This window comes from Heloderma suspectum, chromosome 5, assembly GCF_057233095.1.
Source record: "Heloderma suspectum isolate Gila_16-S chromosome 5, 16-S_ref, whole genome shotgun sequence".
Classification (NCBI taxonomy): Eukaryota; Metazoa; Chordata; class Lepidosauria; order Squamata; family Helodermatidae; genus Heloderma; species Heloderma suspectum.
Genome location: NC_139462.1, coordinates 190,810,971 through 190,838,885, shown reverse-complemented (window position 1 = coordinate 190,838,885; position 27,915 = coordinate 190,810,971). Strand labels below are relative to the sequence as shown.

The following is a 27,915-nucleotide window of genomic DNA, read 5'->3' as shown; positions in this document are numbered from 1 at the left end:
CACAGTTCCATAAACTAAATAAGCTAACCCACAGTTCAACAAACAATGTTTCAACAACAACCCACACTCAACTACTAAGTGTAGGTTAGTGTGTTGTGTGAATCTAGCCACACACTAGTCAGTTACACCATACCATTTATTTTAATGTCTTTCTTAACAATTAGAACTTATGGATCATCTCTACACCAGCCGAAAATCTTGCATTTAAAATGGGGCTTTCTGCTTCCATTTTAAATGCAGGATCACGATGGACTTCATTTACACATGCTTCCTTCTCCCCCCTCTTTTCCCCCTTACCAGGGTCTTCCATATGTTTCATTATACAGCCGATAGATAGCGCTGTGGTCTAGTTCCTCTTATCCCAGCTTTTCCTTTTTCATGAGTGAAGTCAAATGGAATTCAAGCATGATAATTTGATAGCTCATTATCTCCAATCTTTAAAAAATGGAATAAAGGTCATTTCGTATAGGAGCTCCCTGGAGGTTTACTATGTCATCTAAAGGACCCGCAGACATCCATGAGTAACCAATCTCAATAGCAAGATAAAAGCTCCATGTGAAGAAGCCCTTAATCTGTCATGTGAATGAAATTTCACCCTATTACCTGTTGCCTTAGTCTGATCCTTTGAACAGCTGTTTAATTCCTATTAATAAATTACTCCTTGATGAAGCAACTGTGTCTTTTATCTCTGGATCCCCTTAACCATAAGGTGCCAAGCTTTGGGACAGTCAGTGCTCAAAGTTTTAAAAGATCCCTCCAAGTGTCAAGGTTGCATGTCCGAAGGTGCACACTTGGACATTCACCTATGTTCAAGGAGACATGAGGTAACACAAAAGAATATAATGTGAGGGGCTTTCTAGACAAGCCTGTTAAAACCATTCCAGACTGTAACATTTCAGATGACATCTGAGGGGATTACATAATTGAACATTTCCCTCTATATTTATTATTATTATTGCATTTATACTCCGCCTTTTTTCCTCTTGCAAGGAACCCAAGGTGGCTTACATTATCCTCCTCCTCTCCATTTTATCCTCACAACAACAACCCTGTGAGGTGGGTTGGGCTGAGAGTCTGTGACTGGCCCAAAGTCACCCAGTGAGCTTCCATGGCTGAGTGGGAACTAGAACCCGGATCTCCCAGCTCCTAGTCCAACGCTCTTGCCACTACACCACACTGGCTGTTATCATGTGTTCCTTTTTTAAAAAAAAAAATCCCAGTTCATAGAAAAAGAAAACCAACCAAAGTCCCTAATAGTGCAATCTTATGCCTGTCTACTCCAAAGGAAGCCCCACTGAATTCAATGGGGCTTACTCAAAGGCAAGTGGGCACAGGATTGCAGTTTGAAGCATGTAAAAGTACATACAAGGGTCAAAATTCATACTGTCAGAACACAGATGAAGAAAGGAGGGAGAGAAAGTAGTTTCCAGCCATACTTCTTTCTTTTTTCTATTCAGGAGTTTTATGTCTCCTAATTGGACAATTCTGTTCATCTAATAATCTCTTGCTGCTAATCACAACCAGAATTGTCGTATAAATTGCTGACAAGATCACATTCTTCATAGCTGCAGTGCAAAGAGAAAAAGAGGAAGCCAAAGCAACCTACAGGTAAAGGAAGAAAGTCCAGCTCAGTTTCCATCACCCAGCTACCATCTGCCAGCAAATCTTCTGCATGAGTACTTTATAGGTATGATGAACAGGCAGTGGAAGCTGGTGGCTCCGATGTCAGTGGGGCAGTGAATCCCCTCCAGGTTTCAGTCAGGACTCTAGAGTTCTGACTGAAACCCAGAGCAGGTTCATTGCCCCACTGACATAGCAGCCACCAGCCTCCACTGCAAATAGGTTAACCAAATGGGGGCTATTTTCTCTTTCTGTGTTATGCAGAACTCTTCATTAGACCTCACCTATCTGAAGAGCTGAACTGGCACTTTGCCATTTAGCCAACTGAAGTCGTTTCTTTCAGACTTAATGGACAGTTCTGTGCAACTCAGAAGATCATATCCTACTGCACTGATAATGTAATCCTAGACATGGCTACTCAGAGGTAAACCCAGTTGAGTTTGGTGGGGCTTACTCTCAGACAAGTATGTGTAGGGTAACTGGGTTTTAGGCTGCAGTCCTATGCACACACGCCTGACAGCAAGTCCCATTGCACAGAGTGGGACTTACTTTTACACATGCATAAGATTGCACTGAAAAGAAGCTGAATTAAAAAGATGTTGCCCGCTGACTTGAGGCCTAGGTTTTGGATGGCCCTTGGGCAAGGCCCTCTCCATGGACCCCCTCCCTCAGAGCTCTACTTTCTCATCGCCATTGTCACCAGCTGCTATCGCTCCTCATCCTCTTTTCTCGTCATTGCTACTACTTGCTTGCTTGACAGGCAGAGAGCCAGTGAGCAAATAGGCAGAGGCATTTGCTGCTCTCCCTGCTCACCACCACCATTGTCTGTGCGAGAGGCAGGTGAACACACAGGTTGCAATGGTAAAGACGAGGAGCAAATCCAGGGGGCCTCTTGTCAGTGGGCCCTTCCTGGGGCATGGGCCCTTGGCATGTGCCCTATTATGGCTACCATTGACGCTGGCCCTGGAGTTCACATTTCTGTATCAACATGAATAGAGGGAAATATTCCTCCTTTCTCTTTCAGCCAGTATCACCCCTTTGTTCCTGACTGAGGCAGCCCTAAGTTATAGTATCTATGGCAGGGTTGGGCAGGCTTTAGGCTTACAGAACCAGCTTTCTTCTTTGAGGCCCATCAATCCAAGCCAGGTACAAACAATGGCCCTAAAAGGCTGACATATATTTATAGAACAAGGCGCCTCTGAACACATGCACAGCACAGGAATTTTTTTTCAGTATCAGGACTGAAGCTTGCACACAAGCTTTCCTTTCACACACAAATCTACCCAAGTTTTCTCCTCAAGCTTTCCTGATTTCTGCAGCTTAACTTAGAAGTGGGAGGAAAGGCCTCATGTTGTTGCTGTTGTTAAATGATTGGGAGCCAGACCAAAACCCTTGCTGATTGACTGCAAATCATCCAGAGATGGGGCATCTCTACTCCAGCCTAAAATCCTGCATTTAAAACAGGGCTTTCTGCTTCCATTTTAAATGCAGGATCATAACGACCCCATTTTTCACCCGCTTCCTTCCCCACTCCCCTTGCCTGCTCCTTCTCCCAGTATCTGAGTCTTCCATTATCTTTCATTGATCTCGCTCCTCTTCTTGCCATTTTTTCTCTTTTCACGGAGGGAACTCAAGCAGAACACAATGGGGTGATTTGATAGCTCATTATCTGTGATCTATTTTAAAAAGGAACAAAGGGAATTTAGTGCAGGAGATGCCCTGGGGGGTCATGGCATCATGTAAAGAGCCCACAGACTTCCATGAAGGAGCAATCTCAATTGCAGGATAAAAGCTCTGTGTGAAGAAAGTCATGATCTGCTAGTAGATCCCAATCTATCTTCTGCCTGCCCTGATCTACAGGAGTGCACCAATATCCAGTGATGCAGTAAAGCAATTTTAAACTCTGGACTGAATGGCTGGGGAGGGATCGCTCTTTAGAAGGGGGCCTTCCTCCTCATTCTGCTAAAAGGAGAGGTGCGGGTCTTCTGCCCCAAAGTCCTGTCCTGATAGCACCACTGCCAAAATCCTAACCTAGTATTCTGCAGCTGCACTAGAGGGATTCATTCATTCCACTGTTCCATCACCCTGTTTTCTAACAGAGAATCTCAAGGTTTGCTACATTCCTAACCCATCTAAGCTGAGACAAAAGTTGGCTTTCTTCTTGTTCTCCTTCTTCCCAAACACCGCTTCCCTTATGCCTAGTAGTGGCCTAGCATCCCAAGATGCTCTTCCTTTCCTTGTGTTGCAGTGGGGCAGGTGACAGAGCAGGCTTTGGGGCTACTGGTGGGTTTACATTTCCTTGTCTTCTCTCTACAGTCCAAGTTCTAAAGTTGGGGGGGGGGCAGCGGGCGAAAGAGATCAGTCCAACCATCAGTCCAACCATCTAGCAAATTCACACTGTTGCCCATAGCTATAATATGTAGTGACTGTGCAGAGAATATAATAAATGATGGAGAAAGCCATGGAAAAGTCTGCAGACAAGCAACTGATGTCTTTGAATCTGCATTATCAACAACCTAAACATTTTTGTAGGGCCGAGTTACACAGTTTGTGCAACCATTTGCAGGTCTGATGTCCCTTTTGTTAGTGACCTTTGAAAAATCCTGACCCCCTGGATCTGGAGGACATTTGAGGCTTTATACAAAATAAAAGTTATCCTTCCATTCTTTGAAGCGAGACCTTAGGGTTCCTCTTCGAACCAAGCCAGGCCTGCCACATCCAAAATCTTCTCACAAAGTCGCCCCAGATGAGTCACTGGATCTGCTTTGATGATTCATCTCGGGTCTCCCAGGACACTGGAACACACCACCGGTAATCTCTGAGAGGTTGGGAGGAGCTGCATGCTGGGAGGAGATGGGCTCTTTCTTTCTACACAAGCTTGTCCCAGATCGCATCATAACAAAAGCCGCACTCAGAAAAAGGGGGGTTGTCCCCTTTGAGAGGGGGCAGGGGGCCACCAGAAACCCTTCATGGGAGAGAAGTGAATTTTCTGGTAACTGAATATTGATCACGCCTGATCACGCTTTGGGGTTGGGGGTGGGTGGGGGCTCGTCACATGACTCACTTGATAAATACAAGGGAGCAATTAGACGGAGGCAGATGAAGCTCTTTGGACCTCCCAGCCTGCAGGAATATAAAGCAGAGGCTTCTTTGGAGTGTCTTCATTCACAGCCACCTTTCCTGTTGCAGTAAGTGCTCTCTCAGCATCGGCTGGCTGCCTTAGGCACTGCTTTCATTCAGTGTCACAGGGCTGCTCCAGGCTGGAGGGTGAGAGGACCAAATGAGGAAGGAACTGGGGGTTGGGGGGAAAGAGACGTCACTCGTCTGTGTTTGCCTTCTTTGATCTTGTCTAGGGTGAGATGAGTGAAAGCCAGTGGAGGATGGTGGCTCTGATTTCAGTGGGGCTGCGAATCTATTCTGGGTTTCAGTCAGAACCAGCCAGAACTCTCAAGAAGCTATCCAAGGAGCTGAACCTATTTTGGGCATAGGGTTTCACAGTTTTGATAGCTTCTTTAGAGTTTGGCTGGTTCTGACTGAAACCCAGAATGGATTCACAGCCCCACCGAAATCGGAGCCACCAGCCTTCACTGGTGAAAGCCTCAACAGCCACCCCTCACTTCTTCCTTCTTTCCTTTGTTTCTCTCTCTCCCTCTCTCTCTCATTCTCTCCAGCCTCTGAGAACTTTTGAGCAGCGGAAGGCGAGCAGGGGACGCTGTAGCTTCCCTAGACGGCATCCCCCCACCCCTCCGCCTTCCTCCTTCGTCTGTTCCGTCAGAGTTTGCCGGCTGCCGGGCTGCTCCTTCGACGGGGGGAAAGCAGGCGACGATGAAATTCCTGGCTCTCCTGGCCGGGCTGTTCCTGGTGTCGGCACAGGCGTCGGCGGAGGAACTGGGAGAGCCCGACGAGCTGAACTATTGGGCGGACTGGTCTGAGGGCGACCAAAACAAGGTGAGGAAAGGAGGCTTGGCAGCCCCGACGGGTAAGTTCAGGATGCCGATTTCTAAAAAGGAAAAGAACGGGGGAAAGTAGGACATTTCCTTGGAAGGGACGTGGCGGGGCGTTTCTTGCGGCTGAGCCTGAAATGGGTAGAAGCAGGCGAGCCGATCGCTGTCCGCTGTGGAATGGGGGAAAGTCCTCCACTTAACCGACGTGCCGCTCTCGATCCTTTTTATCAGACAGCCAGGGAAGTCCATTCCACAGCCTCTTTCCATCTCTCCGCATTCTGCATTTGGGTCAGTTACAAGCCCCTTGCAGATATTTTGCTCACTACCTACAGGCAAATACGGCGCCGTCGGAGAAAGTCCCTATGATTCTGTTGTCGGAGCAGGACGTCCTCATTTCACGGTTTGATGTGAGATGGGGGGGGGGGAAGAGACTTGATTTGATGTATTTTAAAGACTGTGACTTCTTATGTACACCTATCTGAGGGCAATAATAGACATTACTTCAAATCTATGTCTGGCTACCAGGTCTTTTCTTTTTTACCCTAGAGTAGGCGCAGGAGCCCAGTCCAGATCAGGGCCCTAGTGAGTGCAGATCAGGTGCAGATCAGCGGCCCAGCGCCTCCTCTAGAGTAAAAATGAGCACGAGACGAAGCTGCTAGACACAGATTTACAGGATCATACTAGTCATATCTATTCTGAAGTAAATCCCATTGAATTCAATGGAGCTTACTCCCAGATAAGTGTGCATGGGATTGCAGCCTTAAAGTAACGTCTGTTTTGGCCCTGAATTGACTGGGAATTCATTTCCAAGTAAGTGGATTTAGATCGGGCTGAGGAAAGGAGAAACTTTATTCCTAACCACCGTTTCAGATATTGAGACCACGATGCTCTGCACGCACCCCTCTGCACTCCTTCAATCTGCATAGGATTGCACTGCGACTGTGAAGAGGGGGTGCAATTTGGAGCCAGGTGGTAATTTCCTACTTTACCAGACACGACTGCCACCAGACATAAAAGCTGTGGGTTATTCCGGGTGCCTGGTCAGAGTGAACAAGAATTTTACAGGGGGTCCAGGTGACATCGTCTTCCACTCATAACCCTCCTGCTTATCCCCACCACTTCTTCCATCTTTTTTTCTTACCACAGAAAATCCATTAAGGAGAAAAAGATGGATTAGCTGCACAATGCGTTCTAGTTGATAGTGCTAGAAACCCTCCATCTGGAAGCTCCCAAGGCAATCAGGTAGTCAGTGGTCAGGACTTCGAAGATGACAGGCAAGGCCCCACTCAGCAGAATGGGAGGGAGGATCTTCAAATGCATCAGGGCTGATTTACTATATTTTGAAGGAAGTGAGGGAATACCCATAACCATCTAAAGAATCACACACACACACACACACACACCAGACCATTAAGTCAAGAATCTAAAATTACCGAACTACAGCACTGCAGGCTATGTGGTCTACATAACAAGACTGTGTCCATATTTGGGGTAAAAAAAATATGGGCCTTAGATGTACCTTATTTATAAGGATGTCAGAGAAATCTACAATTTGAGTTCAGATTTCTATGGATCTGACCTGCAGATTCTGCAATAGACTGGCTTTTTCCAGGTCACATAGACTTGCAGACCGTTTTTTACTTGGGGGGGGGGTGGATTTGTGCTAATTTGCATTTGTGCTAATGCGCATTAGCGTGAGTGGAACAAAATGCTCATACATCTCTAAAAGAAGCCTGATTCTGTCAATGAGCGGATGATAGGACAAAAGATGCCTGACAATCTGCAAAACACAGATGGAATGGATTTAACAAAATCCATACATTCCTACTTATCTGACTACCACAAGCAATATGCATGCCAGAATTAGACCACATCCCCCACTTCGGGTTGCTTGTGCTGCAGAAGGTGGGGAACATCTGAGCAGCTGGCAGACTCCATAAATAAAAAGATGCATGAGAACCCATACGACAGGTGTCCCTCATTGTTTCCTGATCCTGCTGCCACCTTTGCACCAGGAGAACAAGTGTCTTCCAGGGAGACATGCCTCTCAAGTTAGCTGAAGAATCTAGGACCCATTCCTCCCCCCAACACACACACACACACACACACACACTCAAAATCTCCTAGGTCAATAACTTCAATGTCTTGTCAGTTTCAGGTCCAGAGGATTTCCCTCTGGTTCCTTGTTACAAAAACCACACTGTCATCCCGCCCCCCAGCCGTCTCCTTGCAATGCAATGTCAGATGTGCAACAGCAGATCTGTGGCACCTTTATGGATGATGAGTTGACAATGTCAGGTCCTCTTCTCTCTCTATCAGCATGCTGGCACATAACCATCCCTCCACTCACCTTGCAAAGATGCTCTTGAACTATATTGCAAATTTATAATGGACTGAGAAATAGAGAGTGATTGTCAGTGTGAACTGTATCAGACACAGCATGGAGGGAAAACCACTTCTCCTCCGAAGGGCAGGATATGCATACCTTAATACATAAATTCATGTAAAACATATTCTTCTTACCCTATCCAGGCTGAGCTGCACCTTGCTAGCAGATGCTTGAGATGAATCTGTTTCTTGGCACTTTGCTGATATTAGCAGGAAAAGTTAAGCAAGCAAATTTTGAGTTTAATCTTGAATTTAAAGCTGGGCAGGGGACAAAGAGTGAGATTAACAGGGAGATATTTGCCTATACTTGCTTTTCTTTTGCACTCAGATTTTCTCTAACAGGACAAATACCAGCTGGGGGGGGGGGGGATTTTATCAGGAAAATGGCACTGGGGGGTATAATTCCCCTTCACTTAAGGCCATGGTCCCAATTCAGTTCCCTATGGCTGCTATTTACATCAGCTTTCCCCAACCTGGTGCCCTCCAGACATGTTGGACTACAACTTCCATCATCCCAGCAGCCATACTGGTTGGGGATGGTGGGAGTTGTTGTCCTGCCCAACACATCTGGAGGGCACCAGGTTGGGGAAAGGCTGATTTACACAAATGTAACAAGATGAAAGACCTCATCCTGTATCTCCTTTATCTCATCCAATTTGCCCTCTCTTCCCCGTTCCGGATATCAATTAAACATCAGAAAGAAACTGAATACCGTAGCAACTGAATGTCACATCATAGGGAAGGGTAAACCTTGCCTAGAAATGTGTGGGCTTTACTGATGAATCTCGCCTATTTATCAAGCAGATTCCACAAATCACAAGATTAGGGGATCTGTTTCTTTCCGTCGCATGCGCGCCATTCCACCTTCTACTTGGGTTTTGCACAGGTAGCAGAATCCGCACCAATCTTCCCCAACCTGGCAACCTCCAGATATGTTGGACTACAACTCCCATCACCCCAAACTAGCACAGCCGAGGGCCATGCTGGCTGAGGATGATGGGTACTGTAGTTCAGCACACCTGGAGGGTGCCAGGGTGGAAAAGGCTAATCTACATTGTTGTTGTTGTTACTACAACTACTACTACATTTATATCCCTCCTTTTTTCCTCTTGCAAAGAACTAATGGAGGCTTATAGGATCCTCCTCCTCCTCTCCATTTTATCCTATGGGTTGGATCCGGACTTAGTCATGCTTAGCGTAGGCCCATTGAAGTTAGTCATGATTTACTTGTCCCATTACTGTCAATGGGTCTACTTTAAGCATGATAAGTAGTCTGCATCCAACCCCATGGGAAGAAGGACCAGAGAAAGCAGCCCATCTGGACCTCTGAGTCATGTATGGTATATGTGTTTCAAAATATGTGTACTCTTAAAAAAAAAAAAAAAAAAAGCCCTTAGGTGTACATAAAATCTAATGTGTGAAGTGGCCCATTGTGCCATGGACCCTACAGAATATAGCCATCAGAAAGGACTGGACGTAATGGAGTCTGCAGCTGCCACGTCCTCTCCCTGGGCAGTGGTTTCCAGTGTAATGTTTTCCTTCACAAGACTGATTCTTATGGGAAAGATGTGTGGAATACATTGTATTGGAATGCACAGTCCACAACAGGCAAGATTTCTACTGGGCCTTACTCACAGATCTTCTCTTTAAAATGCAGTCCATATGCTTTTGAGGAGAGGCATGGTATGGTGGACTGACCATGTTTTGCATGTAAGGTCTCAAGTGGAAAAGCAAAGATTAACAAAGATCCTGTGGGATGCGAAACAACTGTAGTTTACTTCAGGGGGCAGTTACCCCTTTCCACAACTTCCCTGCCAAAGAGAAGCAGACCTGCGACATGATTCACCTCCAGAGCTCTACCTCCTGGAGGGTGTATGTTTTCTTTGCCCCTGCCCAAGGACAGTATTGCCTTCTATTCTCCCATTCCCCCCTAATTCTTCCGTTCCCCAGTTCTTCCCACAAAACCGAACATGCCCCCTACATCTGAAAAGCCCTTCAAATGGAGAAAGGAAAAGGGCCATGTTTGCCTTTCTGTTCAACTGAGATTGCAGGAGGGGTGCAATGATCTGTGCACCCTGTGCTGTGCTTTTCTCTGCTTCCCCTAGCAAAATCAGAGGTATATGGGAATTATCTCATAGTGTTAACACAGGAGAGAATAAGGTATAGCGCCACACTCCTCCCCTCCCCTCAGTAGAAATGAATGTAGACAAAAACCTATGTGGAATGCTGTCATCTGTTTCCTACTCCAGTGCAAAAGTGGTCTCTTGGAATTCTCCACTCTATTTGTGGGCAAATTCTCCAGTCTATTTGACTACTGCAGTTCCTTGCCATCCTCAAAAACAGGTATTTATATTGGAGCTTTTGGACCCCTTGCAGTATATTCATTATTACATATACACATGCTACATATACACTCCCTTGCTGGTATATGTATCAGAGGAAGAACTGGCAAGACTAGTAAATTGGTCTAAACAATGCAGAGCCCTATGCTGGTAATTGTGCTGTATGTGTTATATACAATGTGCCTGGATGCATATGTCTGTTCACTTCTGGGCATACCTCTTATATACTAGACCACAGCCCTTTTACTAGACCACTGAGGAAGGCTGTATGTCGAAATGTGTTTGGTTTATTTAGTATTGGTCATTTTTGGCATTGTTAGGCCTTTATAACACAACAACATTATATTCTCCCTTATTGGTTTTATGTATGTTTCTTTACAGCACAATAACAGTGTATTCTTTCTTATTGTTTTTATGTATATACTTTTTTAACCACATAGATTAAAATATTATTAGATTATGTTCTCTTTATATTTATTATCACCAGTAAGCCTACCCAGTTGTTTTGTTGCTATATTTCTAAGGGTTGGGCTATATCTCCTGTCCTGTTTTGGTTTGTTTCACCAAATTTCTCCAATTCTCTGACAGTTTCTTGGAGGGTGGAGCTCACCATAAGCAGTGGCAGTACCAGTTTCTTTCTCAGCTTTATTATCATTTTGCATCCTCCACAATGCCCCAAACTTAGCCTCATTCCAAGGAATTTCAGGTGGTGGTGTGGGAGGTGCTACCAAAAGAAATAATAATAATAATGGTGGAAAATATTCAGAGAAAAATCTGCAAAGCGGCTTTCTTTTTCTAAGGGACTGAAAATTCTGTGAAATTTTCTCAGGGAAAAACAAGTCTTCTGAGAAATTTCAGTTCAACTCCACTGTATTTTCACTCCAAAGTCATTGCTCTCCAAAGGCTTGTTAGCTAAGCGGTAAAGTGGGATAATGCAGGATTTCTTCAGTTTCAAAGTCCTTGAGGTAAATTCAACTTTCCTCTCAGAATTCATTTGAGAAAGAGAAAGCAGGCTTGTCTGCAATGAATATTGCTCCAGGGTTCCTCATCCCTACATAACAAAATGGGATGGATCTCGACAACGATCTTGAACAAGGAAATGGAATCTCTCCCTTATCTCTGTTCTGTGAGGAGAAAATGGGGTGGGGGAGAGAGAGAGAGAGAGAGAGCACCTTCTTCTGCTGGGACAGGATCCTTGGGCATCACAGACAGGAAGGTACTGGCAGGCAGGATTTAAATACTCACAACCATACTCTAGTTTAGTGCTCTGCATACAGATGTCAGTGTTTAATTTTTGTGTGCCCATTCTACCTTGTAGCAACAGGTGTTTATTTGATTTTAAGTGATGGTGAGGAAAAGCTTTGGACTCTGGTGCAGTTTGAGTCAATGTGTTGGATCCAGATTTCTACTGGATCAACTGTGCTGATGGACTTCCCTGCCCTCTCCTTCCCATGGCAGCTACTCCAGCCCCCTGAAAATGCTACAGAGAGCCAGGAGACCCTGAGAATGGGGTGAGCTGTGGTGTGTGAAGGAGGGGGATCCCCAAAACTCAGGCAGAGGGACCTTCCATGAGTAGATTCCTGCCTCTCATGGAAGGTCCCTTCATCTTGCAGAAGGCAGATCCTAGATCCAATCTATAGTCAGCAAAGTTACTTAATTATTATATAGTGATCAGAAATAAAGATGTATTATTATGTTTATCTCCTACCTTTCCTTCAAGGACCTCAAGGTGGCATACATGCTATGCCCCCTCCCATTCGGTCCTCACAACAACCCTGTGAGACAGATTAAGCTAAGAGATAGTGACTGGCCCAAGGTCTTGTTGTTTATTCATTCAGTCGCTTCCGACTCTTCGTGACTTCATGAATCAGCCCACACCAGAGCTTCCTGTCGGCCATCGCCACCACCAGCTCCCCCAAGGTCGAGTCCCTCACCTCCAGAATATCATCCATCCATCTTGCCCTTGGTCGGCCCCTCTTCCTTTGGCCTTCCACTTTCCCTAGCATCAGCATCTTCTCCAGGGTATCCTGTCTTCTCATGATGTGGCCAAAGTACTTCAGTTTTGCCTTTAATATCCTTCCCTCAAGTGAGCAGTCTGGCTTGATTTCCTGGAGTATGGACTGGTTTGATCTTCTTGCAGTCCAAGGCACTTTCAGGGCCCAAGGTCACCCAGTGAGAAGTACATGGCCAAGCAAGGATTTGCAGCTGGGTTTCCTCAGTCCTGCTCCAACATTCTAACCACTAGACTACACTGTCTACATTGCTGAAAGAAGTGAAGAGTCTTCCCCCCAAACCATGGAAAGACAGGACCTCATGGAAAAATGTAACATTCATATTCTATTTTCACAGGATCCTTGACTGTAGGTCAGGGGCAGGCAACCCAATGACCTCCAAACATTTTTTTGCTATAACTCCCATAAAATCCAGCCAACATGGCCAATGGTCAGGGATGATGGGAAGTATACTACAAAACACCTGGAGCATTGCCTGCCCCTCCCCTAGGCAATGTCTTTCCTGGGGTGCTTGAGACTTTTATTGTGGAATTTCCCTGCCTCAAATGTGGTCATTTGCCAGAGATCCAGGCATCATCATCTTTCATTGAGCTTTTCTATATGATGCATGTGTTGTTCATTTGGCATTCCTTACTGTGACCCTCCAGTTACATTTCTGCTTTTTAAGAGCACTTTCTTGTGGTGGTGATGGGGGTGTTTTTAGAGTAGAGGAAATGGAGTATTATTTGTGAAAGCGAAAGAAAACATATTCCTCTACTTATGGAATTGCATTATTCTGCTATAGCACAGTGCCACCTAGAGGTTATGTAGCCAAAAAGCAGGCAAGGAAAAGGGCTTTGAGTAGAGCTTGTATCTCAATTCTGCAACGAAACCAACAGTAGATACATCAGATTAACAGCCTTGTTTAGAAAAGCTCATTGTAACCCGCCCATGTTTTCCCACCACTTCTTCCATCTTTTTTCCCTTCCACTAAAAACTGTTAAGGAGGGAAAGACAGTATAGCAGCACAATGTCTTCTAATCAATAGTGCTAGGAGCTGCCCTTTTGGAAGCCTAGCAAACATACACTCAAATCAAATGAACTTAGAGTGAGATCATACAGATGCGGATAACAGGCAGATTTTATGTTTACAAAAATGGGGGATCTTCTACTGCATGCTTCTTTGTTCCAGCAGTCCTAGAGGCAACCTGAAACCTGCATAACACATAGTAGACAGTGGAGGCTGGTGGCTCCAATGTCAGTGGGGTGGTAAATCCACCATGGGTTTCAGTCAGCACCACTCAGAACTCTTTGGGAGCAATCCTATGGCTGCTAGTCAGCGGCTAGACAACCATAGGATATGTGAGTTTCCGGGAACTGACCTCGGAGCCCGCACTCTGAGATCAGTTCCTGGAGAACCGACCTGACCCCTTCCCTCACTGCCTCGCAGGCAGCTCAGAATGGCCCCACACTCTATGCTCAGAAGAGGAGCGTGGAGTGGTGAAAACAGGGCATTCCAGGGGGCATTCTGGGGCAGGGGAAATACTGGTACACCACATCCTATGTGTCATCCAGCAGCCTCCTCCCCTGCTACCCATGCCAAATAAAATCGGCTGTCTAGCTGCAAATGCAGGGTGGCTGAAGCGCAGAGGGGACGATCCCCTCTGTGCTTCTCCTGCCCTGCATTGGATAGGCGGTCGCCTCCGAGTTCAGAGACGGCCACCTATCCCCATAGGATTGCACCCTAAAGGAGCTATCCAAGGTGCTCTGCCTAATCTAAAGCCTGCTTCCTCCTCCCACATTCCACCCTAAGACTGTGGCTAGATGCAGACTCCATGGCTTCAACTTCATGATGGCTTTTGTTCCCTCTGTCCTCCATGCTCTGTTTAACATCCAGCCTGAGGAAGAGTTCTAGAGAACTTGAAAGCTTGCTCACTATTTTGTGGCTTTGGGGTTGGTCCTAATAAAGGTATTGTCTAACCATGGACTTTGGATTACCCCCCCCCCCCATGGGCCAGCATGACTTCCTTCACTTTTCATACATGTCTGTTTATCACAGTAGCATCAAGCGATGACTGGAACAGCCATCACAGACCAAACCTAATATCTTCCATATCTCAAACAAAGAGCTCAGTGGAGTCTGCTCACACAGCCAACAGACATCAAGTGACAACTGAGTGAGGGATGAGAAGTCAAGTAATGTATGTGCATGCGTGAATCAGACTTTAGCCTATCCAGGAACCTCCTTAATTTATTCCAAGTCAGCACAAATGAACACGAATTCACTGTAGTTTAGTTTTGCTATGAATAGTGAACAATGACTCTTGTGAAGTTTGAAGTTCTGTAAAGACCTTGCAGAAGATATTTAAATGACTTAATGTCCCAATAAAAAACAATTGTCTGTCAATCTTTCTCTTTCTTTCTTTCTTTCTTTCTTTCTTTCTTTCTGCTGAGTTACATTAACAGAACCAAGCTATACATAGTTTTACAACCTGACAAGCAAGCACGGAATTTGGTACCGGCTGCAAATTGGACTTTTGCGTTGTGTGTACCTAAACATTTTCCTCCACGGTGAGAACAGCTGCTTTGAGGGGTGATCTAGATTAGGGAAACCCCAGAAGGAGACGGTTAAAAATCACTTCTCCTAGTGCTGCTACTCTGATCAAATTCTGAGCCCCCTTCACCTGTTTTAAATTTGTTTTAAATATCTCCAGAGATCAAATCCTGTATCGAGCATAGTTTGGCTGCTGCTGGACTTTCTGGTTCTGTATTTCTGGTGCCCCCTAGTGGCCTCCTTGTGGTAGAACACAGGGACTTTTGATCTCAGACTGGATGGAGAGTTCCATTTGGATTCTGTTTAGTTCATAATCTGTTTATGGAGGAAAAGCCACTGTCCTCTTGGAAATTTTGGAAAGCAACAGAAAAGAAAACAGAAACCGAGGTATCATGTGCTGAGCAATACGTGACACCTGTGGATCTAGTGTCCTCTTTTATCTCATTGATGTCAGTAGTGTAAGCTGATGCTCTAGTAATCATAGGCTATTTATTTTTCAGGAGGAGTTGCCTTTACCCTTTGAACACTTTCTCCAGAGAATTGCCAGGCGACCCAGACCCCAGCAGTTCTACGGCTTGATGGGCAAACGAGATGCCGGTGAGACCCATTTTAAATCTCCTTCTAATACAGCTTGACTGATTTTATGTGCAAGATCAACTCAGCTAAAGTTAGTGTCTTTTAACCCCATTTTATTGTAAACTTTCCTTGTGCCGCAAGTAGCATTTAACATTTATTACACATCGGGCAGGTGCAAGGGACTGTACTAAGTGCAAAAGTGATAGGTTCCCAGGTTTTTTTTAGCACTGAAAGCCAAATTAGACATGACTTTTGTCGTGCAGTTCAGCCTTGCATCCCTGATTTTTGTTTCCCAGTAGCCACCATTGGGGTGGGGGTGTTTCAGAAGGGGACCACGGTGTGAGGGAAGGGTCTGTATCCCTTTCCCCTTGCCATGGGCCCAATTGGAATCGGGGGGGGGGGCGGGGATGCTGGCAATTTACCATGGAAGGAAAGCTTGAATAAATGGGGGAACCTAGTACGTGGGAGAGCTGGTGCGGTGCATTGGCTGGCCTGAGACTCTGAAGATCCAGGTTCTAGTCCCCACTTGACCATGAAGCTCACTGGGTGACTTTGGGCCAGTCACTGACCTACCTCAAGGGTTGTTGTGAAGATAAAAATGGAGCCGGGGAGGAATGTATAAGCTGCCTTGGGTGCCTTGCAAGAGGAAAAAAGGCAGAATATAAATGCAATAAAATGAAGTGATAATAATAAATGTACAAATGTAAGATCTCTAGCATATGAAAGAGGGCTTCACTGAATTATTGCCATTTTGCAAATGTTCCATTGAAATCTGTGGTACATTTCCAAATAAGCATATTTTTGATTAAATTCCTAGTATTTCATCTTAAGCAGATGCAAGTTGGGCTCTAAGTTAACCAGCTCTTCTGTGTCATTCACTCAGAAGAAATGTCATACAAATTAGGACATAGGTTTGCATTCTAGCACTGCAATCCTAAACATGCTTACTGGGAAGTAAGCCCCACTGTACACAGTTAGACCTACTTCTGAGTAGACCAGCATTGGATTTCACTGCCAATTTGTTGCGTTTGTGATCCTAAGAATTTTTTATGGTTATCCTGATTCAAATCTACACTGAACCGGGAATCTGACACCACACATCTTAAGGTGAAGTAGGAACAGGAATACAAAGGTCATTTTTTTAAATAAAGTATTATTTGATTGGCTAGGGTCCAAAGAATCGAAAAATTAGTTCCATAAACTCAACAGCTGACCTGTTTCTCTGGCATAGCAGCCCCATCTGCTGCATGTCACTAGCTGCTTATAAAATGGGGGGCCGAGCTATATGTTACCTCTGCTTTCCACAAACTGGTGTCCGCCAGATGTGTTGGACTACAAGTCTCATGGCTATGCTGACTGGGGATGATAGGAGTTGTAGTCCAACCCCTCTGGAGGCCGCCAGGTTGGCGAAGGCTGCATTATCTGTAGTTCTGTGATGCTTAGGTGCTTTTTTTTTATCATACAAAGCAGCTTCTTGTGCCACAATTTGAAGCCGAAGATTAGCGTGTGGAGGAGACAGGCTACTTAACCCCTTCCCCTCAGGCCATTATTCCACTGAAAATTAGAAAAGCTCCCCCCCCCCCCCCGGTGCTTTTTTTTCCTCTCAAGGGAAAAGATCTGGGTTTATGGTCAGCTTTCACCATACATAATAATAAATGGGTGTTTGCTATTTTTTCTATGCACAAATCAGAAAAACATAGAATTACATATTTTATTTTAGAGAGAGAGAGAGAGAGAGAGAGAGAGAAAGACTACTTTGCTAATCATACTTCAGGCAGAAACTAATGGGGCACTTATGCCCCTGCTTATTCTCTTCCACCCTGCCTATTCCGTTGCGCAGGTGGGCCCCACCTCTTCTGCAGTGCCGATTTAGTGCTTCCAAGGCAACCAGAAACACGTGGAAATGCTTGTTCCTGGAAGGAGGTAGGGCAGTGGAGCTTGCATAAGGGAGCTCTGCCAACCTCCCTCCTTCTACACATGAGTGTTTCCATTTGTTTCGGCACTTCCCTTAGGAAGCGCTAAATCCCCCTCGTGTAAGCAGTAAGTTCCACTTGCACAACACAATCAGTGGAACCACCACCTGCGGAAGGGAATCAGTGGGGTGGAAAAGAATCAGCGGGGACATAAGTACCCCATTGGATTCTGCTCTAGGCTTACTAGGCATAATCAAGGTTAGTGTAAGGTTACTGTTAGACCAGGGTGGTCCTCCAGACATTGTTGGACTGCAACTCCCATCATTCCTTACCATCAGCCATGTTATCTTGGGCTGATGGGAGGTGGAGTCCAAGAACACTTGGAGGACCAGAGGTTCCCCACCTTGATATAGATCATCAATGAAACTGCTAAATTAAGTTTTCCGAAACTAGGAGTTAACACAATCCATTTCATGTTATTGAAATACACAACGCCAAGAATCCCTCTTTCAGAAGTATGCCGTACAGGGTGGAGAGAGCGGGAAGGGAACTGAATAAAGGCATATTCATTTTTTAATGGAGCTTGTACAGGAAACATTCCCAGTGTATTGTGCCTGTACTGAGAAGTGTTTTGTGGCCATGAATAATATACAAAATAATTAGTGCATTAATTGCCGTTGTAATGGTACCGTCCTGTTGCTAAATGTGTTTGTTTTTTTCATTAAAATGACAATCAAATAACATCTCTAATATTTTAGCACTAGTTCTGCTAATTATTTCTTTTTATTGTTTTCCAGGATATGGCCCTCTCTCTCATAAAAGTAAGTTGAAACTGATTTTACTGGAAATAAGCAGATTTTCCTGTGCACAGTTATCCACTGATTTCAATGCAGCTTATACCCAGGATTGCAACTGTACATCTGCTTCTAAATACACTCCAAACCAGCAACTTCAGTCTGCAATGGAAATGCTGGTGTACATTCAAGGGCTTTGCATGAACAAGAACTGCCCAGTCCTTGCCTGTGTTGGGAAATCCATGCTATTGCAATGGAATTATCCACAAAGAGCCTTCTCCAACATGGGGGTGGGGGTGGGGATGGGGGGAGAGAGATTTTGAGCTCCTCACACCATTGCCCCAATCTAATTTGAGGTTGTAGTCCTATGGGCACTTACCTAGGCGTAAGCTCCATCGAACATAGTAGGACTTGTGCATTTCTGTTGCGGCTAATAGCTTGCCTATTCAGAAGTAATGCTCATTGAGAGACAGGTCCTTTTCTGTAGTGCCCCCATTGTTATGGAGTGTTCTGCAGGACATATTACTGGTTCCCTCCCTGACTATTTTCAAGTGGGCCTTAAAGACCTGAATGTTTCAGTCCAGTTTTAATTGATGCTGGTCTATATTCCATATTTCATTATTTTAACTGTCACTGATATTTTTTTAACTTTTTATTTGTATTGGAATTGTATTTTAATGCTGCTGTTTTAGTTAATTCTGTGTTTATATATTACTGTTTCATTTTTATTTATTTTGGGGGGTAAACTGACGTAATACAAACTGCCCCAAGTGTGATTTCTGATCAAACAGTGCCCTCCTATACGTATCTACTCACAAGTAAGCCCTGCTGAGGTCAGTGGGACTTACTTTCAAATAAGTGTTTGTAGGATTGAACCCTAAATCTAAATCCAGACCTAGTTTGATCTAGACGTTATAGCTGTGCCCTTCCGCAGAGTACCACATTAATGTACAAGGCGTTATATAAGCCAACATAGCCAAAGTGTGTGTTTGTTTTTAAACTATGGGTTACTTTTGTATTCTGCCCAATAGCCCAAGCTCTCTGTAGACCGCCAATTGAATTTCACCAGAGAAGAAGCATATCAACAGAGACATGTTAAACACACTGGGTTGGATCCAGACTTAGCCATACTTAGAGAAGACCCATTAGGTTGGATCCAGATTTAGATGCATGCAACATGGCTGGTGGAAGTGCACTTCCCCACAAGTTCTTCCCCATTGTAGCCAAATGCTACCCAGAGGGTCAGGGAACCCCTGTGGAATGAGAGAGGCCAAATATGCAGGACCTGAGGGGGAAAGGGGCTCCCTAAAAATTGGGTGGAGACACTTTCATGACTGAAGCTCCACCCACAGAAGCTGCCTCTGCCCAATTTTCTTTCCATACCACCATGTTGAGCAGGGTCCCTTGACCCTCTGTGTACCATGCTTGGGGGGCTGGAAAGGCTGCCATGGGGAGGTCCGCCTCTGCCACCTGCAGAAGCAGTTTGGGCACATGCCAAAACCTGGATCCAACCCATCAAAATCAAAGGTCATGACTAACTTAAGTCTCATTGATTTCAATTGGTCTACTCTAAGTATGACTAAGTCTGGCTCCAACCCATTTCAATATTTTCCCCCAAACTGCCTGAAGCTTATGTGAAATCCAGAAGTTTGGATTTCAATAAGATAGATGTTGCTAGATTGGGGGGGAGGGGAGTTGGAGGAGTCTGTATTGTACTGTATTTTTCCAAAGATCAATAAGGCTTTTGAAATCCTGGACCAATGGCTACATTAAATCCCTAGGATTACCTATTTGAATTATAATTAAAATTCCTTCATCCAAGGCTCTCAGCCACTCATCCAGCTATACCTATTGGCTGCTATCCAAATTATGGCCAGCTGGACAACATCACAACTCTGAAGATAAATCTTTCATATTATACACAGTGGTCTGTGTATAATATGGATTTTGAAAGCCCTGTCATTTATTATGTATTGATCAATAGTTTTAATAACTAGGCAAAACAAAGAGGGATTTGCAGATGTTGCTCAACCAAAAACATTTTTAAAAAATAGCACTCTGTTTCAGAGTCTTGTCAACAGAGGCTTTTGATGTCTTTGTAACAAATCTGTTGACAGGTGTGCCAGTTGTGTGGACTTTGTCAAATTCTTGTCTGAATAACTTTCAAGATCCAAGATGCAGTGCACCAATATTTAAACTTTTGTGAACTAATTACATAATTATGGCCTCATTATTAGAGGAAAAGAGGAATGCTACTGCAGTTGCTACTGCCGTTGCTGGCCCCCGATTGCTTAGTAGGTTGCTGGCAACCTACTAAGAGGTTGCTCTAGGGCAGGGGTTGGCAATGTGTGGTCCTCCAGGTGCTTTGCTCAACAACCGCCATTATTCCTCAGCATTGGCTAAGCTGGCTGGGGCTGATGAGAGTTGTAGCCAAAACATTTGGTGGCTCAGAAGTTCCCCACCCCTGTTCTAGGGCAAGCTTTCCCAAACTGAGAGCCAGTTTGGAGAACCAGTGTAGTGTAGTGGCGAGAGTGACGGACTGGGAGCTGGGAGATCCGGGTTCTAGTCCCCACTCGGCCATGGAAGCTCACTGGGTGACTTTGGGCCAGTCACAGACTCTCAGCCCAACCTACCTCACAGGGTTGTTGTTGTGAGGATAAAATGGAGGAGGATTGTGTAAGCCGCCTTGGGTTCCTTGCAAGAGGAATAAAGGCGGGATATAAATGCAATAATTAATAAATAAATAAACTGCTGCCCTCCAGATATTTTGGACTTCAACTCCCAGCATTCCTGACTATTGAACATGCTGGACAGGAATGATGGGAGTTGAAGTCCAAAAACCTAGAGAGCACTAGGTTGGGAAGGGCTGCTCCAGGGTCACACTGCAGTACATTTAAGCACAACCCTTTTACAGTGGGCTTCACTGCAGAAGTAGGCAAGCAGGCAGGCTGTGATGGCCCCGAAAATACACTAGCATTCTGGAATCCAACAACAACTTCTACACACACACACGCACACTCTAAACCCTCTTGGCATCCTTCATAAACCAGACAAAACTAGTTTTGATCTAAGAGATGAGTGTGATTGTAGAGATTCCACTCCAGGTTGTGGAACAAATGATTTCTTGCACAGCAGTTAATTATCCTCCTTTAATGACAAAGCCATGTCAGAGAGGGGCACTTGGCATCTAGGACAGCATGATGCACAGCATCCTCTATCTTATGGCATATTGAGCTTGGGGTAGCAAAACCTCAGCAGCCGGTGTACATGTCAGTGTGGGACACAAAGCAAGAAGAGAGAGAGGGACCTAGAGAGTAAGAGAGGGGAGCAGGCAAGGTCACTGATGCTGTTTTCCCCAGGCTCTGCACAAAAGAATCTCATGCCATCCAGTTACTTCCCATCCATGCAAGGATGAGCTGATGCTATTGTTAGGACCCTGAGACTATCTTCCTGCATGATGGTGCAGAGAGGAGGAGGGTGGTAGCTTGGCCAGAGGCCTGCAGAAGCATACAGTTAGTCTTTCTCCTCAGGAAGGGACTCCTCTGTTTTTGTTTGGATGGCCAGATGCAAAAGAGGAGAGGGTCTTCCACCTTTCATAGCTGTATAGAACTATTTGCCAACCATTGTCCAATGATCTCATTGTCCATGAGATTTGCTGTACACAGATGCCCACATATTAAGCCAAACTCACCGTTCTGTTGGAGAATCAGTTTGTGTGACTCTCCAAATTTCATTTTCCATACTCACGGTATAATGTTCATCTAACTCTCCTAAGAAAGGACTCTGCAATGGGATATTCACTGACAGAACTTAGTAGAAGCATCAGAAAACGTGTCTCCCAGAGTCCCTAATGAGCTCAAGGTGTGGCCATAGCTAACTGTGCTAGATTTAGCACTTAGTTCGGCTGAGGAGCTGTTCTATCCACTGAAGTGAATGGAGAAGCCCCTTTAGGCACAGGAGCTCAATGTGTGAATCTGGGCAGCTGTGCCTGAAAAGACAACTGCATGTGAGTTACTGACTTTGAGAACTAAGGAATTAGAAGCCCCAAGAAATGCTGAAAGAAATAAAGAAATATTAAGAGGCTCTGAAGACCATGTTCTCTCATGAAAAGACAGCTGGAGGGCAAGTATGGATTTTAACTGTGGCTAGTAGCTCAGGAACGACTGATTGTTAATCTAACCCCATTTTAAATAAATGAAAATTGGCAATGATATGATCAGGGCAGAGATAAGAGACTGCAGATATGGACAAGCTCACTTACCTCTTTACTTGTAAGAAAACCTAGCAAGGTGTTATATTTAATCATGAGCTCAGATATTTGTAGCGTCTGTTTCTATTGTGTATTCATCATGAAAGCACATTTCCACAAAAAAGCATATTTCAAATATATTTAAACACCCCAAATATGTTTTTCAGGACATAAAACCGATTCATTTGTTGGACTCATGGGCAAAAGGTCTTTAAATTCTGGTATGTATAAACTACAACTAAGACTAAAACCGCAGCCTCTTTTAACTACTATTTTTATTTTTAAGTATCTTGGCACCATATCCATCTTACCAATATAAGGTAAGGGTGGGAAAGCCGTGGCCCTCCAGATGTTATAGGAGTTGAACTCCCATCAGCCCCAGCCAGCATGGCCAATGGTCAGGACTGATGGGAGTTGTAGTACAACAACACTGGGACAGACACAGGTTCCCCACCCCTAGTATAAGGAGAGGAAAGATAACCTCTTCTGTCAGGGGTGAGCAACTGTGGCCCTCCAAGTATTTTGTGGCCACAAGTTGGTCATCCCTGCTTTACGTACTAAAAGATTCTAGAACACCCAGTATGGTTTTATTTTATTTTATTTGTAACCCGCCTTTCTACCCAAAAAGGCACCCAAGGTGGATTGCTCATCTCCCACCATGGCTCTTTTATTCCCACTCTCCTGCCTTTTTCTCAATAAGCACAATCATGGTTGTTTTTTCTTCCCAGTACAGCTCCTCTTCTGCCTTCAATGCCAATTACATACCTCTACAGTTAAATCGAGTCTCACATTAAGCTGGTGTTCTGATGTTGGGAGTTTATTATGGCTTAATTTACACATTTAAATTGTGGTACCTGCTAGTATGTCCACAAGAGATCAGTTCAGCTAATACAAAAATATATCCTTGATTTAAATGTGTTCTAAAGACTGTTGAAAGGACCATTCTCTGCTATTTCGTTAAGTGGACTGGGTAGCCAAATCGCCTAATGCCATTTGCAATTATTTAAGGATGTCGTGTAAACTCTTCTCTGAAATTACAATTGTCAATTACTTTATTTTTGACCCAGCAGTATTCATAGCTGCAATGTTATGTCTATATCCTATTTAGTTTTACAAATTGCTATGAATCATGTGCAATTGAGTGAAGGATTTATCTTCGAGGGGAATAGCCATGAAATGCTCATAAATATCAATTGATAGATTCAGGCTTGAATTGAGATCCATTCCCTATTGTGATCTTATGTCTGAAAATATGAGGAACACAAATAATCGTGGTTTTTAAGTCTTATTGTTATTTCAAAATTGCTGTAATGGATAGAATTATTTCCAGCTACTTCCCTAAAGTGAGCATGAACAATAGATTTACATCAGCACACTCAGAAACTGAAATATCCCAGCGAAATGCTAAGTTCCCATTTCAGTCTTTTCAGTATTCATTGCTGACACATTCATTGCTGACTTCTATCTGACACAGGTGAAATTTAAGGAGCCTGATGGACTGAAAAAACAACAGTGAAAGAGATATGGATCTGATTGTAGAAATGAAAGTAGAATGGTATCTATTGTTACTGGAAATATATTTCACAAAGTTTAAAGTGCAGAAAAACCAGGATTGCATCCTTTGTGTGATGCAATCAATGCAGATTGCAAAGTGATTTTTTTTTTTAGTATTTTCCACATTCTAGTTCAATCAAACATTGACGCTAAAGCAGTGTTGACACAGCCTGAAATTCGCAATTTATTCAGAGTAGTCCTTTTAAACTCAGTGAGACTGCTTCAAGGTCTGTGAGCCGGATTGTGGCCTAGCTCCAACTTCCCTGAACAAAATCAGACTGCTAGTATCAATAGAGATGGGGGAGAAATTCACTGGGTTCATAAAAGTATACATGCTTAATCAATCTGTGATCAGAAATCCATATATTTATGAGTTTGTGATCTCACCAAAAAATGCATTCAAAACTGTGTATGTCTGAAAAATATGCATGAAAAAATCCATACATTTAAACAATACACACATACACACACACACATTTAATCAATGAGAGACAGTCTACATTTCAAAAATGAACACCCAAAATATGTACGTTTAGAACTGGCACTCAGTATTCCATGGCTTCTGGAAGCCACTAAACATACTCAGTCCTCGCTGGGTTGTGCTGTCTTTGGATGGCGTCCTCACTCTGGATTTTTCATTTTTAATGTTTTGTACATCTGCATACCTCAGGGATCATCTGAGTATGCTGATACCTCCTTCTTGTTTCTCAGTGGCCTCATTTTAGCTCCAACCCTCTCAACATACAACCCCCTGACTTTGCTATTATAGGGGAATGGTAATATAATACAACTATTAAAGAAATCTTAATATCATTTTGTCCAAGTGTACTGCAAACCATTCTCTTTCCCGGCAAAATAAATTCTAATCTAATAGGGCTCTGGCCCTATTAGAACTCTACTGAAACTATGGGGATTAGGTCATTTCCAACCAAGGGGGATGGCAGAGCATCCACTAGCTCAACTGAAGCAAACAACAACTTACACTGGCCCTATAGAGCTGGCTTATTCTGAGTGGCCCCTATAAATCAGAATTGTCTGCTCTGACAATAGTAGCTAACAGTTAATTTTCAAGCCAGGGTCTCAGACACTTTCCAGTCATCTACTGCATGATCCTTTTTAACTGGAAGTGCCAGGGATTTGAACTGGGGCCTTTTCTTTCTGCATGCAGGGCAACACTCTTGTCACTGAACTATGGCCCCATTACATGCTATGCTGACAGCAGTCTGGACCATGGTTCAAAGAACCTGGGGGCATCCTGTTACTTTTGAATGCATTTAATATGTGGGTAGTAGGATACAACAATATCACGACACAAGGTTTTACATAAATTACTGGTTGAATCTATTTACTGGACGTTCTGAAACAGAGTTATGAACAACCCCTTATTGAGATGTGGTTCCTAAGTTGCAGTGCAATTGCGAGTGGGGCAATTCATGTTAAAGTAACACAGTGCCAACATTCTGGGGAATTAATAGGGAAATGAATATGATGGGAATAAATACACTGGAAAGACACAACTTCAGACTACAAGGGAGATAACAGAGACAGATGCAAACCCCCAAGGCACAGCATGTTTCACACTGAAACCCCAATTAGACAGGGGTGGATCTGTAATCTCAGTTGCACAACAACAGATCAGAGCAGCCATGCATGCAGGTTTTGACGAGCTGCATCAATTCAGATTGTGACCGGGGGGGGGGGGTCACATATTTGAATGCACCACTGTATTAAAAAAGAAACAAAAATCCCTTATGCAGAAAAAGTCAGCATGGCAGGCTGCAATCCTATACACACACCCTGGGAGGAAATCCCATCAAATTCAGTGGGATTTACTTCTCAGTAGATATGTATAGGGTTGCACTGTCAGAGAACCTACCCCTTTTCCCTGACATGCTAGGGGAGCCTTCACCAACCTGCCCACCTCTAAATGTGCTGCACTGCAACTCCCATAATTCCCAGCCAGCATGGCCTTGCTGGCTGGGAATTATGGGAGTTGCAGTCCAGCACATCTGGAGGGGGGCAAGTTGGCGAAGGCTGGGCTAGAGCGTATGTGGGGAATTTTGTTTAATGTGTGGCAGCATTCAAACATGTGATCCTTCTCCATCCCCCTTATTCTGAAATGGTACAGCCTCAACAGATGCATCAGTTGAGGCTGCCAGTCATTTCATTTAGTATTGTAGCATGAGCAGCCTTGTTCTTAATGGGCAGTGCCCATACCAACATGTTTTTCTGGTGTGTGTGGGGGGGGGGGATACTCTGAGGCTTGTATAAAAGAGGCAGAAAGGTGATGATGACACCTGAGGATACCAGTTTCTCAGATAGTACGTAATGCAACAAGACATTTTAGCACCTTTGACAACCATCGGAACAGGAACAAGTTCTAGCACTTGTCTCTCTGGTTGCCAAGATATTACAATGACATTGATTTCAATAGGAGTTGAGCAAACCTATATTTCATAGCATCGTAGAGCTGGAAGGGACTGTGGTGGTCATCTAATCCAACCTCCTGCTCAATGCATGATCTACAATGCAGGATGCGACTACAGCTTCCCTGACAGATGGCCGTCCAGCCCCTGCATTACTACCTCCAGCAAAGAAGAACCCACCACCTCTACTGTCCAATACCAATAGTAAGACTTGGTTTCCAGACCCCTCACCATCCTGGTCACCTACTTCTCCACAGTTTGTCAATGTCCTTCTTAATTTCTGGTGCGTGCCCAGCTCCGGAGACAATGCTGTAGGTGTGGCCTGACCAGTGCAGAAAATAGAAGAATATTCACTCCATTGCCCCATATGTCTCTAGACTAATTTATCAGGATACATACTCAGATATCAATGACATTCAATTAACATGTCCTACTTTGTTGTTGTTTTGTTTCCTTCCCAGGATCTTCTGAATGGAACACAGCACAGATGTATGAAAGGAGACGTAAATGAGACATTCCTGCCATTCTTTGTTGAAAGTTGTTTAAGTGGGCAAGTTAGATAGTATAATATAAAATAGCCATTGTACGGAATATTTATTTATGACATTTTTTTTTAGTTGTAAATTAAAACAATGGTTCTTGTTTCCTATCGTGGCAGCGATACATACAGTATACAGGTATGTAGTAGGTTCTACTATGGCAACTCCATACGGAAATAGAAATCAGCGGTGTTTCATGCCAAAGCACATTATTTGATATGTTCTGTGAAAGAGATGTTCACCAAATCTTTAAAAAAAAAAAAGTGGTAAAGAAATTTAAAAAAAAACTTTTGTTAATTTATAGCAATTGTATCAGCTTCACTACCAACGCCAAGTTGATCTGGTGTCTAGTGCCTCAATTCGTGTTCATAGCAAAAAAAAAAAGTGTACTGTAATTTCTGTAGCCAAAATATATTTGTATCATTACAGCATGTTGTTTTTTGTTGTTGTTGCTTGTTTCGTGCCTACATATATATTTTTTAAAAAAGATTTAAATGTGAATCTAGAAGACTTCATTTCATTGTCTGGCATTTTACAATAGTTAGCACTTGAAATAAAAGTACAAATCTGCTCTGGGGATTTTGCAACATACTTTTCATGAATGGGTGTAGTTATTGAAAACACACACAGAAAGGGTGTGCAGACTGGGGAGAGGAATGTAAAATCAGGTATCACAATACAATCATACATGTGTCTACTTGGAATTAAGCTCCTTTGAATTCAATGACACTTACACCTAGGTAAATGTGTATAAGAGTGCAGCCTTAGCCACTAAATGTGCTTTTTCACTTGATGCTGCTGTATAGACTCATACCTTTAGTGTAAGTGGCTATGACTGCACTCCAGTGGTTACTTACCTGACAGTAAGTCCCATTGAACCCAATGAGGCTTACTTCTGAGTAGACATATATAGCATGCGGTTGCAATCCCATACACATTTAACTGGGAGGATACCTATTTGAACTTAATGGGGCTTCTGAGTATAGGATGTGACTGCAATCCTACACACATTTACCTGAGAGTAA

The 27,915-nt window shown here is 43.9% G+C and overlaps 1 protein-coding gene across 1 annotated transcript; it reads left to right on the top strand.

Annotated features, from left to right (window-relative positions):
- Positions 1–5,199: 5,199 nt before the first annotated feature.
- On the top strand, positions 5,200–27,475 carry TAC1 (tachykinin precursor 1). Its single transcript, XM_084860460.1, has 5 exons — positions 5,200–5,568; positions 15,340–15,436; positions 18,126–18,149; positions 22,539–22,592; positions 26,813–27,475. Exons 1-5 carry the CDS (start codon positions 5,446–5,448, stop codon positions 26,860–26,862), a joined length of 348 nt encoding a protein of 115 aa, XP_084716586.1. The 5' UTR covers positions 5,200–5,445; the 3' UTR covers positions 26,863–27,475.
- The last annotated feature ends 440 nt before the right edge of the window (positions 27,476–27,915 follow it).

Coding starts and splice junctions, on each gene's coding strand:
- TAC1 (XM_084860460.1), top strand. CDS start 5,446: ATGAAATTCCTGGCTCTCCTGGCCGGGCTGTTCCTGGTGTCGGCACAG. Junction 5,569..15,339: donor CTGAGGGCGACCAAAACAAG/GTGAGGAAAGGA, acceptor TTTATTTTTCAG/GAGGAGTTGCCTTTACCCTT. Junction 22,593..26,812: donor CAAAAGGTCTTTAAATTCTG/GTATGTATAAAC, acceptor TTTCCTTCCCAG/GATCTTCTGAATGGAACACA.